Below are 14,266 nucleotides of genomic sequence, written 5' to 3' on the forward strand. Positions count from 1 at the left end.
TGTTTGCAGATGACATGATACTGTACATAGAGAATCCTAAAGATGCCACCAGAAAACTACTAGAGCTAATCAATGAATTCGGTAAAGTTGCAGAATACAAAATTAATGCACAGAAATCTCTTGCATTCCTATACACTAATGATGAAAAATCTGAAAGAGAAATTAAGGAAACACTCCCATTTACCATTGCAACAAAAAGAATAAAATACCCAGGAATAAACCTACATAGGGAGACATAAGGCATGTATGCAGAAAACTTTAAGACACTGATGAAAGAAATTAAAGATGATACCAACAGATGGAGAGATATACCATGTTCTTGGATTGGAAGAATCAATATTGTGAAAATGACTACTACCGAAAGCAATATACAGATTCAATGCAATCCCTATCAAATTACCAATGGCAATTTTTACGGAACTAGAAAAAAAATCTTAAAATTTGTATGGAGACACAAAAGACCCCGAATAGCCAAAGCAGTCTTGAGGGAAAACAAAAGTGCTGGATGAATCAGACTCCCTGACTTCAGACTATACTACAGAGTTACAGTAATCAAGACAATATGGTACTGGCACAAAAACAGAAACATAGATCAATGGAACAAGATAGAAAGCCCAGAGATAAACCCACACACCTATGGTCAACTAATCTATGACAAAGGAGGCAAGGATATACAGTGGAGAAAAGACAGTCTCTTCAATAAGTGGTGCTGGGAAAACTGGACAGCTACATGTAAAAGAATGAAATTGGAACACCCCCTAACGCCATAAAAAAAATAAACTCAAAATGATTAGAGACCTAAATGTAAGACCAGACACTATAAAACTCTTAGAGGAAAACATAGGAAGAACACTCTTTAACATAAATCATAGCAAGATCTTTTTTGATCCACCTCCTAGAGTAATGGAAATAAAAACAAAAATAAACAAATGGGACCTAATGAAATTTGAAATGTTTTGCACAGCAAAGGAGACCATAAACAAGACGAAAAGACAACTCTCAGAATGGGAGAAAATATTTTCAAATGAATCAACGGACAAAGGATTAATATCCAAAATATATAAACAGCTCATGCAGCTCAATATTAAAAAGAAAAAAAACCCAATCCAAAAATGGGCAGAAGACCTAAATAGACATTTCTCCAAGGAAGACATACAGATGGCCATGAAGCACATGAAAAGCTGCTCAACATCACTAATTACTAGAGAAATGCAAATCAAAACTACAATAAGGTATCACCTCACACCAGTTAGAATGGGCATCATCAGAAAATCTACAAACAACAAATGCTGGAGAGGGTGTGGAGAAAAGGGAACCCTCTTGCACTGTTGGTGGGAATGTAAACTGATACAGCCACTATTTAGAACAGTATGGAAGTTCCTTAAAAAACTAAAAATAGAATTACCATATGATCTAGCAATCCCACTACTGGGCATATAGCCAGAGAAAACCATAATTCAAAAAGACACATGCACCCCATTGTTCATTGCAGCACTGTTTACAATAGCCACGTCATGGAATCAACCTAAATGCCCATCGACAGACGAATGGATAAAGAAGATGTGGTACATATATACAATGGAATATTACTTAGCCATAAAAAGGAACAAAATTGGGTCATTTGTTGAGATGTGGATGGATCTAGAGACTGTCATACAAAGTGAAGTAAGTCAGAAAGAGAAAAACAAATATCGTATATTAACGCATGTATGTGGAACCTAGAAAATGGTACAGATGAATTGGTTTGCAGGGCAGAAGTTGAGACACAGATGGAGAGAACAAACATGGACAGCAAGGGGGGAAAGCCGTGGAGCATGAGGGGTGTGATGAATTGGGCGATTGGGATTGACATGTATACACTGATGTGTATAAAATTGATGACTAATAAGAACCTGCTGTATAAATAAATAAATAAAATTTAAAAATAAAAAAAAAAAGAATTTATTTGAACCCTTGCCTGAAGTGTCACAGCCTTACAACGATGAAAAACTGGAGACAGGGAGACTGTCTTAAATCCTTTCTTTTCTTAATCTTGTGTTTGGTGGGGGTACCCATGCGTTTTGAATAACCAACCAGCATATATTTGAGAATTTACTATGTACCATTAACAGGAGCTTTCTAGAGGACCCAGAAAACCTATACAATACTTTCCATATTTTAGTAACCTTAGTTTTACTTGGTAAACAAACACTAGCCCTATGTTCTAATTTATAAAATAGTGCTGAATTGACATAGGTGTTCAGAAAGGAAGTAATCGTCAAGGCTTCAAGTAATCAAGGAAGATTTCTTAGAAAAGGTGAGACTTGCACTGGATCTCATAATCCAGAAAGGCAGAATGAAGGGCTTCTCTGAAAGAAGCAACATGTACAATGAACATAGACTTTGGTCTGAGTGGAGTAGTCTTTACTGGGGTATCCTAGAAAACAGGTTAGGACTAGGTAGTTTTGATCAAATTATAAACATGATTCCAAAGTTTAACATTGTCTTAACAGTCTTAAAATTATTCTTCCTTTATGATTCTTCAAAGTTTTAAAAATGGAACCTTTGAATCTTCAAATCAGGTTTTTGGTTAAATGTGTAATTCAATTAGGGCATTCTATCATAATCATTTACTAAAATTAGAAAAGAAATACAATTAATTACTTTGACTATCTTTGCTTACTTATTCTGTTGTCTTTATATTCCGGGAACAAGTTTGGTAGAACTCATTCATCCAAAAGTATTTAATGTGCGTCTTCGACGTGGCAGGCAGTGAACATCAGGCAAGAGTCCCAGCCCTCAGGGACCTTACAGAGACCCCTAGTTGTGAGGAGAGTGGCAGGGAGTGGAGGATGGACAGGAAGACAGTCGTTCAGGGAAAGGATGGGTATGTTAGAATTTTCAATAAGGTGGTCAGAGAAAGGCAACCAAGAAGATGGTATTTCTTAGAATCAGTAAGCAAGAATTAATAATGAATAGTCTGTGGTATTTTTCAAAAAGGTTTGACAGTTGATTTTTCTCATAATTTATTCGCTAGGGTGTAGAAGGGAACAAAAATAGCTACTCAATCTCATGTGCCCACCCAATGATTTTTCAGATGAATGCACTGGACACCCTTGGTCAGACTGCTTTGCATAGAGCTGCCCTTGCCGGTCACCTGCAGACCTGCCGCCTGCTACTGAGTTACGGCTCTGATCCCTCCATCATCTCTTTACAAGGCTTTACAGCAGCACAGATGGGGAACGAAGCAGTGCAGCAGATTCTGAGTGGTAAGTTCAAATAGACATTGCATTCTGTTCTTCCTCTTCCATGTCTGTCCACTGATAAACTTCACAGACACACTTTGCGCCCCTTGTTTTAAGTGGCTCTTTGGAATATTTTCTTTGCCTGAATATTTTTCCTGCCTTTCCTTGCTTGCAGTTTAGCCTGTGGCTCTGCCCATCAGCCTATTTTGGTGGGGTTGAGGTAGGTGTCATGAAAAGAGGCAACCATTTTCTTTAATTTTTTTAGTGTTAAGTTGGAAACCTGACTTATGGGTGCTATGATCAAAGGTTACTTAAAACTCCTATAAACAGTGTGGAATTACGGTTGCTCCGAAATCTATCAAATAGGGAAAATTACAAATCGTTCATATGGTAATGATCTTTTAATTACTTGTTCTTACATGTGTTATATTCTGCTTTCTGTAATTCTTAACTTCATTGTACTATTATGATATTATCTTGTCTTTCCTGGTTTAAATATAATTATAAAATCTTACTGAGTGTTACAGTGCCTATCTAGTACAGTGTTATATACTTTAAGTATCTAGTTTATTGAGGGCGATCAAACATAAAACTGTTACAAAAATAGATACCAGCTTCCAAAGCCCCCAAATCAGAGGAAATATCACAGTCTGCCTACTGAAAAATGAATAAGAAGTTACAAAAGAAATTTAATATACTTGACTCTTCTTTCTCATTCTTTTAATTTTTTCCATGGATTATGTCTGCTGTAGAATGACCTAACAAACTGAAAGAGTAAAATGGAGTAGGCTACAGGCAAGGAATCAGAAGTCTGCTACTTTCCCTACGTATAACGCAGTAGTTCTTTTCTTCATCAGATGCAGCGTACCCTCTTTATTATGAATATTTTATAGCATCCATTTACTATCCAGAAATGAAATTCATGGATATTATGACCTAACTATAACAGAGACCTTTCCAAAAATCTTTATTAAATGCCCTATGTATAATAGAAAGGGAAAATAAAAGTAAATTACAGTAAAATAATTTATAATTGTTACAATAGTGATAGCTAGGGCATGACTCCACTAGAAGACAAAAATTAACCCCACACGTTTCTGAAGGGCCCCCAAAAAGTACAGCCCAGTTAAGAATCACTACTATACGTGGACACAGGGGACCTTTCCAGACTTACAGAGCATGGTACGTGTTGTTAGAGCTGAGTCAGAGCTAACCAGCCTCATAAGAGTAACTGTGCCACATTGTCAAAGCTGTTGATTTGGTTTATTTTCCTTGTGTTAGTTCATTCTTAAGTAGTGGCATTCTACTTCAGTCTTAGGTGATGATCTCTAGACAGTTAAAGTTAGACCTATCTAGGCCATCTTCACTATTGATACCAATAAGATCTATCTAAAGGAATAAAATTTGCTATCATAGGATTTATAGCTTCAGCTATGAAAAACATGCCTTCATTTAACTTCCTGTTTCTACAGAGCAATAGAACATTTGCTTAAAGAAGATAAGCACTCTTTGACTAGGAAATACTTCTGCCTTCTCAGTAAATTCTAATAATTTCTAAAAGGTGTGATTTTTGTTTCAAAAATTTTTCTCTTATACTTTTGTAAGAACCATTTAGTAGTGGATTTTAAGTTAGTTTCTGTAAGTTGTAACCATAAATCAGGCAAACATTTATAGTTATTACATCAGATTTTCTAATAATACTATACATAGTTTTTAGAGGTAATTGACAAAATGGTGAGGAAAGGATTGAATAAATTAATCAGATTAGCTCCAGTAATGCTTTTAAAACGTCTTCTAAATGAATAGTTAGAATATGACTGCTGGTAAAAGATAAATAGTGAATCACAAATGAAAATTTTTTCAATTATTTTGATAATTCTTAAAAATTGATTAGTAAGATAAAGCATTATATAGGTCATTAAATGCCTAATTTAGTATGTGTCAGAACTTTTTAGTTTAGTTCTTCATATTTTTTATTGATCTGGAAAGATAATACAAATATTAGAAATTAACGGTAAAGTCTTGCCCTTAGATTTTTTTAAATGAGAATTATTTTTTATTTGGAAGAGGATATAATTTTTTAAACTAATATTTCTGCGAGAAACTTGTGTCTGTAGTCTGTAGACCATGTACTGGCTGAACTTTTCAACTGTACCTATATTTATTAATCCAATTCCAGGTTATATCTATAATGACTCCTGAAAGAATACATCAATCATATAGAATGTATAGTCAGTTATTGGGGTTCTGTTCTGGGTAATATTTTAAAGATTCATTTTAAAACACCTGTTAATACCAGGTTTGAGATCCACTTTTAGAAACCTGCACTTTCAGCTCCCAAGTCTATAGTTGCCAACAGTTTACATTAGTAAAGTTTTCTGCAGACTAACAAATGCAATAAACTCCCTTTTAAAGAAAAATAATTGTTGATATTTCAAAACTGTATTTCATTATATGAAATACTCTCATCTTTCTTCCCTTTAATCTTAGCATTTTATCTGCTAAGTATTATTATTATGACTAAATAAATACAGTTTATCTTCCATTGAAGACTTCCCATAACTTACTCTGTAAAACTCACTTCCCTGAATAAAGTACTTTAGAAAGAGCTGAAATATTTCTTCTGAAATCTGAAACCTTATTATAGCATCACTTGATCTTCCCATTTGGACACTGGGCTCAAGGAAGGTGTCTCTGGCCACAGGATATTGAAATCTTAAGCCTGGAAGAGAATTTCTGGGAAACCAACCAACGCTCACTTTATAGGTGCGAAAACTAAGCTATCAAATGATTTGTCCATCATCACAATAGAGCCCAGTCTAAATCCAGGTTTTCTGGACTTAAGTTCTTTTGTGTTACATGAGTGTGTACACATGTGCATTATAAAAGCCACACTTAATGTCCATGAACATACTTTGAGTGATAAGCATTGTTTTCTTTAAAAATCTTTTTATTAGGGCCAATGTATAATGAATTTTTGGTTTGTTTATAGTATTGGATTAATCAGAATACTCATTTGTTAGCCTCATAACTTCTAGACTTAACAGCCTGATTTAATTATATTCTATTTAACATTTGTATCACACCTCTTAAGACATTTTAAATTGCATTTCCCTAAAGCCATAATAAATGTGAATTAAACAAATTTCTGTATTTAGTAGGCCTTTTTTGTACACTGATTATATTTTCTAAGGTCACTGATTTCAGAAGTATTACTTCTGTTCCATATTGTAGAAATTGAGACCAAAAAGAAAGGCTAAACATTAAGTACTGAAAGTTGAGTGGCTTCTCTCGGTTTACATAACAGAATCTATTGCAAAGCTTCGCTCCAACACTTTGAAAGACCAATGTATCATAAAGATGTCCTTGATCTCATGGTCCTATGTTTCTCCATTCCCCTTTGCCAAGTTTTGACCATAAAATTTGAAAGACAGAGTAATTGGGATGGAGAAGGATTTGTGTGTCCTAAAATTTGTTTGAATTTGGCTTATGATAAGGTGGATATAGATTGAAGTAAGACACCACAAAACCTTAAATTAGATCTTAGAAATTTCTGACACCTTAACCTCTCTCTTTCCATTCACCAAATAATTTTCCCTCCTTAGCTGCTCTGTGATTCCTTAAAAACCAACAGTACTCTTTCCTTTCTTTCATGTAGAAAGTACACCTATACGCACTTCTGATGTTGACTATCGGCTCTTAGAAGCATCTAAAGCTGGAGACTTGGAAACTGTGAAGGTAAGGCAGCACTTTAATGTCTTGGGTAGCTCTCTGGAACCTTTGCTTACCAATTCATTTTAAGCTTGTAAGTGAAACTACTCAAATCCAAACAATAAAAGGAATGAGCAGAGTAGATCCATAAACAGGAGAGATCTTTAACTGTGAAGGTTTTCCTAGTATGTGCCGTACATTAAACCACTTTCTAGTCACTTTACTTCTGGTTATATGAATGCTCTTTTTATTTCCACTTTTATTAATTAAAATGTTATTTTGGCCACTTTTATAAATTTCCAAGCTAGTTCAAGCCCAGGTAATAGTACAGTAAAGTTTGAAACAATGTTCTTGACCTTTTCCAAGAGATTCTCACATTTGCTCTAGGAAAGCATCCTTATGATCCTGCAACCATTTGGAATTAATTATATGCAGAAGATGGATCTTCTTTTCTATGTCATTGCTTGCCAAGGAAATTTTATCAACCTTTACTTGTGGTATAGAAACAATGATTATAGATTGAATTTTTTCAAATATAAAATTATATTCTAGTATTGAATATGCCTTTTTTAAACACATACACTTCCCATCTATAATCATTCATGTGTGGATGAAGATAGCAGAAAGGAATATGAGTTTTGTTTTTGTTTGGGGATTGGTCTTGTAGTTTTATTTTTTTTTCCTTTTTTTAAAGAAAGACTAATTGCAAATTTGGTATTAATCTTACCAGCTTATTTTTTACAAACTAATCTTGCTCATTTCTTATTGTCATTTCTTATTAAGCAAACTTGGTTTTTGTAATTTTTAGCAAACAAATTTTAGTACTCTCGATGATGTATACTGGTTGAAAATGACAGTAAACGCCTTCTAAACTCTGTTGCCTAGAAATTTTATTTTTGTTGCATTATGTGGCTACTTCCAACCTCTCTTCCATCTTACATTAACATCTAAGTTATTTAAAGGAAAATAGTAAATTTCAGTCATAATAGCCACTAGAGAGAAATTGTAAATTTCTCTTAGATCTGAAATTATATATATTTTTTCTTAAAAATACTTTTATCATTTGAAATGTATCCTAATAAAATCTTAAAATATAAAAGTGATTAGGACTCCTTTTCTGTATCACAGCATGATAACCCCAGTGCTAGAATTGCTATAGTGGCCATTATAATTAAATTAATAGTTTATTATTTTTTTAATGTGTAGGTTTTAATTCCTACATCTTGTATGTATTAGAAACCATGCCACAGCTTCCAGGTTTCTTAAACAATCCATTCACAATAAAGGCCAAATATATTTTTATGAATAGAGTAGAAATGGCAGAAGAAAACAAAGCACAAATTAAGTGAGAATTAAGCATGGTAAACTTCCTTCCTTAGAGGCTTTAGAAAGCATTAGAAATTAGTTATTAGAAAAAAAGTCTGTTTGCTGAGTAAAGTATTTGAGAAGCAGGTAGGAAGGATGTAAAAATTGTCTTGGCATTCAAAAAGAAATTGAAATAGAATAGAGGATAAAGAACTTCCAAATAGTAGAAAGCAAATATTTAATAAGCAGAATTGGCTCTCTTTTTGTTAATAAAAAAATAAAATAAGGTAAAATAAATTGGGTTTCATTCCCTCCCTCATCCCCATTTTGCCACTGTTCTCTGCAAAGGAAAAATAGCTAACTTAGAATATAAAGAACTAGAATAAAAGCAGCAGCAGCAGGAAGCAGCTTCGATCATGTAAGACACCATAGAAGGTGTTTATTGTCAATTTTTGTAGCCTTTCTTTCTAGTTTATGTATTTATTTATTTCTATTTAATTTTGTTTCTTGATTCTATAATTTATATATTAATAAAATATATAAAATTTGTCACAGACTCAGTTGTCGTGAAAAGATATAACCTGGCCAGATGACAATGGCTCTTCAGATTTTAGTCTCTCCCTTATGCCCAGACTTCCTTCTGTCATATAAAAATTGTACACCTGAAAAGCCCTGTTTTTACCCTACCAGCCCCTCCTCAGTATCTCCATAGATATCTTCCAGGTTCAGAGTTTTTCTATTATAATAGCTCATTACAGTGAGCTATATATGAAAGCCCTTGCCATCATACCTGTAGCCTAGAAAATGTCACCGTTTTTCTCTGCTTTTTTAACTTAAGAATTCTTCTTTTCACTACCTCTGTTCTCATCACTTCCCTGAATTTGGGTAATTAAGTAGGTAAGCAATGATGTAGCAAGAAGATCAAAAGATTAAGAATCAAGAAAGTGGGGTTTGAGTTTTTATTCTACCCCTTACCAACTATATGAAACAGGATGTCACTTAATTTCTCTGAGCCTTGGTTTATTTATCTGTAAAATGGAGATGATGATTGTTTTCACACGTAGATAATAATCCTCTCACTGAAAAAATATGAAATTCTTTATAAATTGTTCCTCAAATATTTTTATTGTAGTCCATCTGTCACCATCAGCGATGCAACTGCTCTGGCCTAACTTTGCTTCTACTGCTTTGTAAGCAAACAGCTGAGCTTGTGCTGAAATGATAATATTCAGAAGGAGAATAGGTAAAAGAGAAGAGATTTGGAGGATACAGCTGAAGGAGATAGAAGGCCAAAAACTAGAATATGATCAGAATCAATCTGACTTGTAGACTTAGACAAATATCCCCTCAAAGATCAAGTAAAACATTGTTGCCTGCATGGCTTTGCTGAGATGGATCAGAGGGCCAAGTGGATGGCCCAGACAGAATTAATGTAATTTTTCCAGAGCCTTCTTGCTTGCCACGTCAAAGGAGGCAAGAATTCTGGGTAATTCTGCAGTCAACCAGGGTTGGTCTTATTTGAGCAAAGAGTGGCTAAGAGCGTGCTGGTACAAGCATGCAGGCTGTTACAGGCAGCCTCGGGGAGGAAAGCCTTATAACTATGAAGAAGGAAGGCACCATTTGCCTCGGAAATGCTTGCCTTATTATGGGTTTTTCTTTCTGATTAAGATTTTGGCCAGGAAATGTTGAAAAAGATTAAATAGCTCTGCAAATGGAACATTTGTAGACACTGTAAAGCCAAACATTGTGCTGATTTTTTTTTTTTTTCCGGGACGTGGGCTTCCTCACTGTTGTGGCCTCTCCCGTTGCGGAGCACAGGCTCCGGACGCGCAGGCTCAGCGGCCATGGCTCACGGGCCCAGCTGCTCCGCGGCCTGTGGGATCTTCCTGGACCTGGGCACGAACCCGTGTCTCCTGCATTGGCAGGCGGACTCTCAGCCACTTTGCCACCAGGGAAGCCCTCGTGTTGATTTTAAAACATCACTTGTATTATCTAATCTTTGGAAAGAAATATTCATTAGAAAAATACAATTTATCCAAGATGTCTGCAGTGTTTTGGAGCGAGTTCTATGAATAAATACTAACGTTCTTTTTGTGTTTGTCTGTGTGTTTGTGCCATAAAAGCAACTTTGCAGCCCTCAGAATGTGAATTGCAGAGATTTAGAGGGCCGGCATTCTACACCCCTACACTTTGCGGCAGGCTATAACCGTGTGTCTGTCGTGGAGTACCTCCTACACCATGGTGCCGATGTCCACGCCAAAGACAAAGGGTATGCATTAGAATTTCACCGTTTGGGATTCATTTTCTTGATACTTAAAATTTCTTTTCTTTATATGTTTGAAGTTTTAGATATTTTTTCCCTATTAAAAAAGTAATGCATGTTTTTTTTTAAGTTTAAAGCATAAATTAAAACATTATGGAAATGTATAGTATAGAAAGTGAAAAGTCCCTCTCACTCCACCTCCTAGAGATTACAGCATCAAAGTTTTGTTGTAACCGCCTGGAGTTTTGAAGGACCTGTCGCAGTGTGTGTGCTGTTGTGGTGGAGCTTATTTTTAATGTAAATGATGATGTCACTGCACACGGTCTGCTTTGCAATTTGCCTTTTTCACCCAGTAGTATATCTTGAATGTCTTTCCATGTCAGTACTTAATAGTTCATTTCATCCTTTTAATGCCTATATATAGTATTTTATTGCATTATGTACGTGTGTTTATATAGTTTGTAATTTATTGTTCATCCCTTTTTTTGCTATTAAAAATGTTTAATCTCCTCCTAAAAGAAGCCACCCATCCCAAAGTCATATTAATAGAAACATAATTTTATTTTTACTCATTCAGATATTCTCTATTTTTATATTAGTTTACTGAACTGTGTTAATTTATCTAGACAGAGTTTTAAAGCAGCCGTGGAAGCTATTTAGAAAAGCAAGAAGGAAGTTTTAACTGAGATGAGCTTCCATATCCTGAGTTAATTTCATATCATCTCAAAATATAAATAAGCACCTTTCTGTGTAATTACATACCAGACTGCTGTAGAATTAAACCACACAACTTAGACCTCAGTCAACCATTTGGGGTTTATTTATCTTTTAAAAGGGACACATCAGACATGAATATTTAATAATATTATCACTAGCTCTTTCAAAGTATTATGGTGCATTAGAGAGGAACCAACATTTGTTTCTATTGCCATCAGCGCCCCCCCCCCTTTATTTTTGGCCGCGCCGTGCGGGATCTTAGTTCCCCGACCAGGGATTGAATCTGCACCCCCTGCATTGGACCACCGGACCGCCAGGGAAGTCCCTCTATTGCCCCATTTTAACAGTCAGTATTTTTGGTCTCAAAACATTAAAAACAAAAACAGAAAAACCTGATCTCTCTAAGTAAAAAGGTACTAACTTGATACCTTGTGTTTGCTGTGTACTAAGTGCAACTTAAACTTATCCTTTTGATGCACCCCTTTTTATGGGGACATCTTTGTCCTTTTAGAATACCAGTTGCCTTCCAATCAGAACTTAGAGTCATCACAGGATAGTTTGCTCATCTGACTAGAGTTTATGGTTGATTTCATTATTTTCTTTACTGAATACTGAGGTTTCTCTATCACTTGGATTTTGAGTTTTCATTGCTTGGCACCTAAATATTTAAATCTATGCACAGAAACCACTACCAGATTATTAACAATAAAAAAAAGCCAAAAACAAAAGGTTGAACTTGCCTAATAAGTTAGATTGCGTTGTGTATTTTATAAGTAAGCAAGCATACAATTTTCACTAGGAAGACCCAAATGGAAGAAAATCTGAGAGATGATAAAACCAGATTATTAATTAGTTATTCCTGAAATCACTTTGTAGTGTTGCTCTTTATATTGCCAGGATGAAACCTGAATTAAAAATATTATAATAGAACCTTTTTTATGGATATATCTATATGTATTTTAAGAATAAAGATTGCTGTGAAATTTATATCCATCACCAAGAAACAAAGCAAGGTCCTTATATTGAAAGGGACATTTTTGAAATTTTTGAAATTGTTAATCCTTGTTTGGAAATGGATGATAATATCTTCAAGATCAGAGGAGAAATTTTTTTAAGTGAGTGTTCAGTATAGTCAATGCCATAGAGAATTATTTTTGTTATACATATCATCTTAATGCAAAGATGTGTTGTATGTCTCTAAAATAATTTTCTTTCGCTTAGTGGCTTGGTGCCTCTTCATAACGCTTGTTCATATGGACACTATGAAGTAGCTGAACTCTTGGTAAGGCATGGGGCTTCCGTCAATGTGGCTGACTTATGGAAATTTACTCCTCTACATGAAGCGGCAGCTAAAGGAAAATATGAAATCTGCAAGCTCCTTTTAAAAGTATGTAATTTTTTAAATTATAAAGTAATTATATTTATTATTTGGTTAGGACATAAAAGTACATCAGAGTAAATTATTCTATAATACAGTACAGTAAGTGCTGTAGAGACTGCTTCCACTTTCTATGTTAGGGGGATGTTTAAGTGTGATATCATGATACTCACGTAGCTTTGAGTAATGTCTGAAATACCTTTCTGAACTGACTTGATTATGTTGAGTTCATCACAGTTCAACAAGGTAGGTTTTGGAAAGAGTTGAATTAGTTTGCATTGCTTATCTGATACTTACAGTATTAATATCAGAAAACATTTGTACGAGAAGAACCAAGTTTTTCCATCAAGTTTGATTTTTTCTTCTTACTAGCTATTTTATTATTGTTAACAAGCTCATTTCTAATTATTAAGCATTATTTAAATATTAAAGGATAGGAAGTTAAATTAAAAGATGTGAAATTAATTAAAAGATGTGAAAAATGACTGGACATGTATTTATGTCATTTTCTCTTTTTTTTTTTTTTTTTTTAAACTAGAGAAAACCTTGTCCTGGTTAAATATAAAATTCTTCTCCTGCCACTTTCGTGGGATCAAGTATGTTCTTATGAGTTTTGAGAATAACACTGTATTTGATACTCATTTTTATTATCACTGGTTAGTAAGAAATAACTTCTAGGACAATGTGAATTCATTGTCTAGGTTGGTTATTCCAGATTTCTCCATTGGGCCTATAGCAGTCTGTGTCAGGCCTGTAATAAAGATTCTTGACTTTTATTGACCTTATTTCATAGGTATAGATGATTAAACTTTTAAAATCAAATTAACTGTTAATACATTTCTACCTAATTTCATGATAGGTTCTAAGACTTACAATGGAAATATTTTTAAATTACCAAACTTTCTTTTTATTGATTCCATTTAGAATTAAGTACTTCTTCCACCTGTGTGTCTTCCTCTTCTCACTTCATCAACACTGAATATCTCTATATAATTGAAATCTGGTCAACATTAATATCCAGGCCATGATTAAAGGGAAAAGTGGTTTCTGAAGACAGCTTGGAGTCTGAGAAAGTATATGATACGGAAAGTAAAAGGCACTTGACACCTTTCCCACTCACCATCAGTGTTGATCCTGAGGCTTGGGGCTTTGGTTGGGAAGTACTGATAGTTAGAAAGCTGATCCAGTACATTGCTGAGTAGGAATTTTGCAAGAAAGACCAAACAGTGCCTCTGTTTTTCACAATGTGTATAGAATAGATAATCTTTCTTTGGACGAGTGAAGGTGAAGTTAAACATAAAGAAACAAAACAAAGATACTGCAGAAAACACAAACCCCATTTGGTTATTTTGTAGCATGGAGCAGATCCTACTAAAAAGAACAGAGATGGAAATACACCTTTAGATTTGGTAAAAGAAGGAGACACAGATATTCAGGACTTGCTGAGAGGAGATGCTGCTTTGTTGGATGCTGCCAAGAAGGGCTGCCTGGCAAGAGTGCAGAAGCTCTGTACCCCAGAGAATATCAACTGCCGAGACACCCAAGGTAGAAACTCAACCCCTCTGCACTTGGCAGGTAAGCATCACCAGCACTTCCAAGGCTCATGATCTTTCTTAGATACCTAATACAGCTCACCAGAAGATGAAAGAAATGCTGAGCATGAAGAGA

The 14,266-nt window shown here is 34.7% G+C and overlaps 1 protein-coding gene across 1 annotated transcript in view; it reads left to right on the forward strand.

The window, feature by feature from the left end:
* TNKS (tankyrase) overlaps window positions 1-14,266 on the forward strand; it is a 181,380-nt gene that overhangs the window by 130,000 nt on the left and 37,114 nt on the right. The window contains exons 12-16 of the mRNA XM_060085705.1: window positions 3,077-3,248; window positions 6,883-6,962; window positions 10,364-10,509; window positions 12,442-12,607; window positions 13,954-14,173. Coding sequence (XP_059941688.1) covers window positions 3,077-3,248; window positions 6,883-6,962; window positions 10,364-10,509; window positions 12,442-12,607; window positions 13,954-14,173 — 784 coding nt within the window. The remainder of the gene's footprint in view (window positions 1-3,076; window positions 3,249-6,882; window positions 6,963-10,363; window positions 10,510-12,441; window positions 12,608-13,953; window positions 14,174-14,266) is intronic.

This window comes from Mesoplodon densirostris, chromosome 20 (assembly GCF_025265405.1).
Source record: "Mesoplodon densirostris isolate mMesDen1 chromosome 20, mMesDen1 primary haplotype, whole genome shotgun sequence".
Taxonomy (NCBI): domain Eukaryota; kingdom Metazoa; phylum Chordata; class Mammalia; order Artiodactyla; family Ziphiidae; genus Mesoplodon; species Mesoplodon densirostris.